The 4641-nt window shown below is 31.5% G+C and overlaps 1 protein-coding gene across 1 annotated transcript in view; it reads left to right on the top strand.

Moving 5' to 3' along the window:
- Positions 1-2881: 2881 nt before the first annotated feature.
- The window catches only part of Smp_127220 (hypothetical protein), a gene marked incomplete at both ends in the record, with an annotated part of 4549 nt that continues 2789 nt past the window's right edge, over positions 2882-4641 (top strand). Inside the window, one exon of the mRNA XM_018794083.1 lies at positions 2882-3955. Within this exon, the coding sequence (XP_018648531.1) occupies positions 2882-3955 (1074 nt within the window). The remainder of the gene's footprint in view (positions 3956-4641) is intronic.

Genomic DNA, 4641 nt, shown 5'->3' with positions numbered 1-4641 from the left:
TTTTCTGGAGATGCGTTCTTCCAGTTTTCTTGGCCAACATCACGCAAACCGTTGTTCTGTTCTGACTTAAGTTTGTCTTCAGATATGAGGCGGACTTAATGGTGTTTCATTTGATTCTGGACTCCGGGGGTTGTCTGCGGAACCTTCTTTTTCTTGCTCATCTGATACTGTCACAGTTCCATGTGCATTAGGCAAGATATTGTCTTGCTCTGAACCGGCCAACTTACCAATTTTGCATTTTCCGTCAGATATAAAGGGAATTGAACCCTCAACTTGGCGTTCTTCTGAGACGGCCATTTCCGCACCATTATCTGCATTATAAATAATTTCTTTATTTCCTGAGACGTTTTGTTTAGTGAAAAATTTGTCCAAAAATGTTTCAAATAGTTTCTGCTGGAAGCTTAACATCTGCTGATTCTGGTGCTCTAATATTATCTGCAACTGTTCCAGAGAAATCGTCATTTTTTTACTGCTAATAATAATAATAACTCCAAAAACCGCCGGCAATTATTACAGCTTATTTAATTCCAAAATACGTCACCGACTGCTGTACTTTTTTCGACAAAATCACGTCCCAATTCTTGTACTTTTTTTACCGAAATCCCATCCCCGTCGCCAATTTGTTATGTTTTTGACCTAGCCGTCGCCAATTTGTTATGACTTGACCTAGGCGGTAGCCAATTGTTATGACTTGATCAAGGTCGTCGCTGATTCGCTATGACCTTACGAATTTAACAAGGACGTAATCCGCGTAAATTATCCACCAATAGAATACGCCTTCTACGACCTTCACACTGTGACAATGACGTTCGATTAATATGAGTAATCTAGCGTCTTTATTGGTCCTTATCCGCCTAACCCGTCCACTTGAGTCCAAAAACACCAATAGCAGCTGCTGTAATGCGAATCGTTTATTTCAAACATACTTTATCTATATACCAGACAGGCAGACCACACCATACCATAAAATAGAAAATTATATTTGTACAAAACCAGGCCAAATGAGGCTGTAAGCGTGGGAGACAATAATCAATAAAACTGAGCATAACTTAGGAACAGTAAATCATACAATAATAATCAATATGTCAAAATGAAGCTTACAATAAGATGAATATAGATATAGATAATCTAGTTACCCGTACTTATGTCTTCGCTACTACATAACACCTAGGGGAGTTGGAAAACCCTGATTCCAAACCAATGGTGCACATGGGCTCCAGTATACTGAGGGAACAAATGGCGTATGAACCTATCGTTGATCACCGGCTACCATGGGACCGAATCAGCTAATGAAGTCGTTGTTATATGCAATATTAACTGAGCACTAACATTGAAGAAACGTAGGCTGTAATATATATTTTAATAAACCACTACAATTAAAATGTACATAACAAGTAGTATTATCTTAATGAATTCTGAAAATCCCAAGTTTACATACCTGGATGTAAATTAATGAGCCGGCGGTGAAGCAGAACAAGTATATATAAATGAATATATGGAAAATACGTGCATAAATACTGTCGAGTAATTTTTTGCCAACATCTTAGACATTTAAAATAATTAAAGGTATTTATATCCCTGATGGAAGAATTATGTAAGAATAATTATTGATACTTACAATAAGCAGGTTTAAGCCAAAATTTTGTTAATTATTGTATGCATTCATCAATTGTGATATTCTTCACTTGATACATAAACTCTTTGAGAACTGTTATTTCTTAATATAAATCTATTCATTCCTTATGCATTTTAATAATTGAATTGAAAAAAAGCTATTCTACTCTCATTTGCTAGAAGAGAAATGACTTGATTCAAAAGAAGTTAAGTCTATCATAATCAAAAGCTCAGTATGTTCAAAAATTAGAAATATATCGTTCTGAAAGTCATATATGGGGACTAAACCTATTGATAGGCTGATCATGATATACATATATACGGTGTGTTCGTAACATGATAACCACATTTATAAACATATTTCAATGATCCAACTCATTTGTTCGGGATTTTCTTTTATCGACTATCTTCACCATCATTAATTAATCAGTTCATATTCAAGTTAATTTTCATATGGTAGAAAATCATTTACTTTTTACCATTGATTCAAGGCTGAAAACAATGTTTACTTGTACGTAAACTTATTTAACCAATCATATTCTTAGTCTTATTGACCAATTAAGATTAAGTATATTTCAGCATTTGTTTGTATATATTCCTTAGCTAAATTAATTCTTGTGTAACTTTAATAGGTATATTCAAATTTATATATATACATATAATCCTTTGTTTTCTTTGATAGTCATCAGTATTATGACAATATTCATTGTTATCATGAACAGATTGGAACTATTTAAAAACAAAGTATGATCTATATTAATTCAGAAGAAGTTATGTAGTGGATGGTACGAAATTATTTCTTGTTACGACAAAAATGGCAGTTGAAAAGTCTGATTCATCTAGCTTTATTGGATTTCCAAGAAGTGTTTCAGAAAAGATTTACGATTGTTTAGATTATCATCAAAGACCAATTAAAATGAATTTTACAAAATTGGAGAATATTACATACTATAATATGACGAATTCTATACATGAAGACAGAGTTATGATTCATAGTGATACAATTGAAATTACTTATTTAAATGAAACATATTCACGGCCAATTAACTCTGATTGTCCAATATTACGAAGTCAATCAACAGTTGCACATATAAGTATGGCAGTAGCTTCAATTACTATGTTTGCTCACTTTATCATGGTGTTCTTTGTAAATAAAAGTTTGAGAAGACTTTATGGGAATTGTTTGTCACTTATTATTTTATTTAATTCATTACACAATGGTGTCTTATTTTTTAGTGCATACATACCATCAACAATTAGTTTCAATATGACTAATGGAGACATAACTTATTTCACTAGAGAAAATGTGTTTTTTAACTGCCGGTTTATGGATTTACTAACACATTATCTTATTCTGTCTATATATCTTGGAATATTTTTCGGTCTATTTGAACACTATTTACAATTGAATCAATGTTACAAGCATTCATCTATCGAAACAAAACCATGGAAATGCAAATCGCCTCATTGTTTGTGGAAAAAACAAAAACATCCAAGTACATCTTGTCAAAAAGTAAAGTATAATGATTGGCTTACTGATTCATATGCAACAACTGGTGTTACAAAGGTTAATCTTGTTAAAAAATTTCAATGTGTTATAACACAACCAGAAGATAAATTCAAGACAGTTCGATCATTAGAGCGAATTAAGAAAGATCAAGAAAGAAAAACAAGATTTGTAACACTGAAAGATGGATATTCTAGACATCAGAGCAATATATTTCCATGTGTCATTAATAATGATATAAAGATGCATAATAATCGTATGTGGAATTTCATCGTAATAATTAGTATTGTTTGTTTACCAATTTTTCCAACAACCTATGGAATTTGGGCTTCATATTATTTAGATTTAAATAGCATATGGAATCCTGCCTATGGAATTATTACATGCGGCAATCTAGGTGGTTGTTTAACTGCTTATCAATGGTTAATGCATATACCACTTGCTTTTTTGTGTTTTACATCTATTGTTCTCATTATTTTAATATCCATTAAAACTGATACAAATTGTCTTATACAAGATCATTTTTCATCACAATCATTGGATGTGAAAGCACGTTTTCGAATGTTTAGCAAAATAGCGATAAGTCATACATTCTTATGGATACTTGCATTCATATCAAATTATATATGTCATACTATTGTATGGCAATTCTATGGAATTTTTATAGCTTTACAAAGTCTTTATATTATTGTTAGTTTTACATTTTCACGACCATTTTTAGAAGTATTATTCAAACGTGATGATCCATTAGGACGTTTAAAATTAGATAATTTAGCTATGCAATTACCATTGGGTGTATTTCACAGTCATAGATCAATTCCAATGTCATCAAATGTAGGTAGCTCAGTTATAAGTCCACTTATTAAATAATTTATTATATGTCTGTAAAAAAATCACGAAAATGTAATAGAAATATACATATTATTTTTTAATAACTGATTTCTGTGGTTATTTTCTAGAATATAATTTTTATTGTATAATTATGACTTCGTGTACTTTTTTACAATATGAGTAGTACAAGTAATAATCACAATATAAATGTTAAGATTTATTGAATTGTTTCTTTTTAATTATTCAAAAGAGTGAATTGGAGAGAAAAGGATTGTTGTTATTCATTATTGTGACTGAATTATTTTCCACACATGTTTTGTTTATTTCCTCAATTATGTGTAGTTTGCAAACGTGACAAAAGTTTTGCAAGCAAAGATGGATAGTGGCTAGCAGTGGAATCAAGGACGCGCGTTTCGTCCTATTTGGGACTCGTCAGCTGAATGTGCCTCCATCCATCTTTGCTTACAATGCTTTTGAATTAAGTCTACATCGAGGCAATGCGCACAGTATACACATATGCCAATTAGAGACTGACCAGTTGCAGTCCCAAACATCAATGGGAAGATTTAAACAAACAATACTAAGTGAATTTAGACAAACGATGTGTTTTAAATACCTTGACAACAAAGAAAATTCTTATTCTTTATTCATTATCGTTTCTGTTCAACCAAAGGCAATAAAAATAAGAT

Source organism: Schistosoma mansoni, chromosome 1 (genome assembly GCF_000237925.1).
Source record: "Schistosoma mansoni strain Puerto Rico chromosome 1, complete genome".
Classification (NCBI taxonomy): Eukaryota; Metazoa; Platyhelminthes; class Trematoda; order Strigeidida; family Schistosomatidae; genus Schistosoma; species Schistosoma mansoni.
Note: the sequence above shows the minus strand (reverse complement) of the source record. Positions and strands in the feature narration are given on the sequence as shown.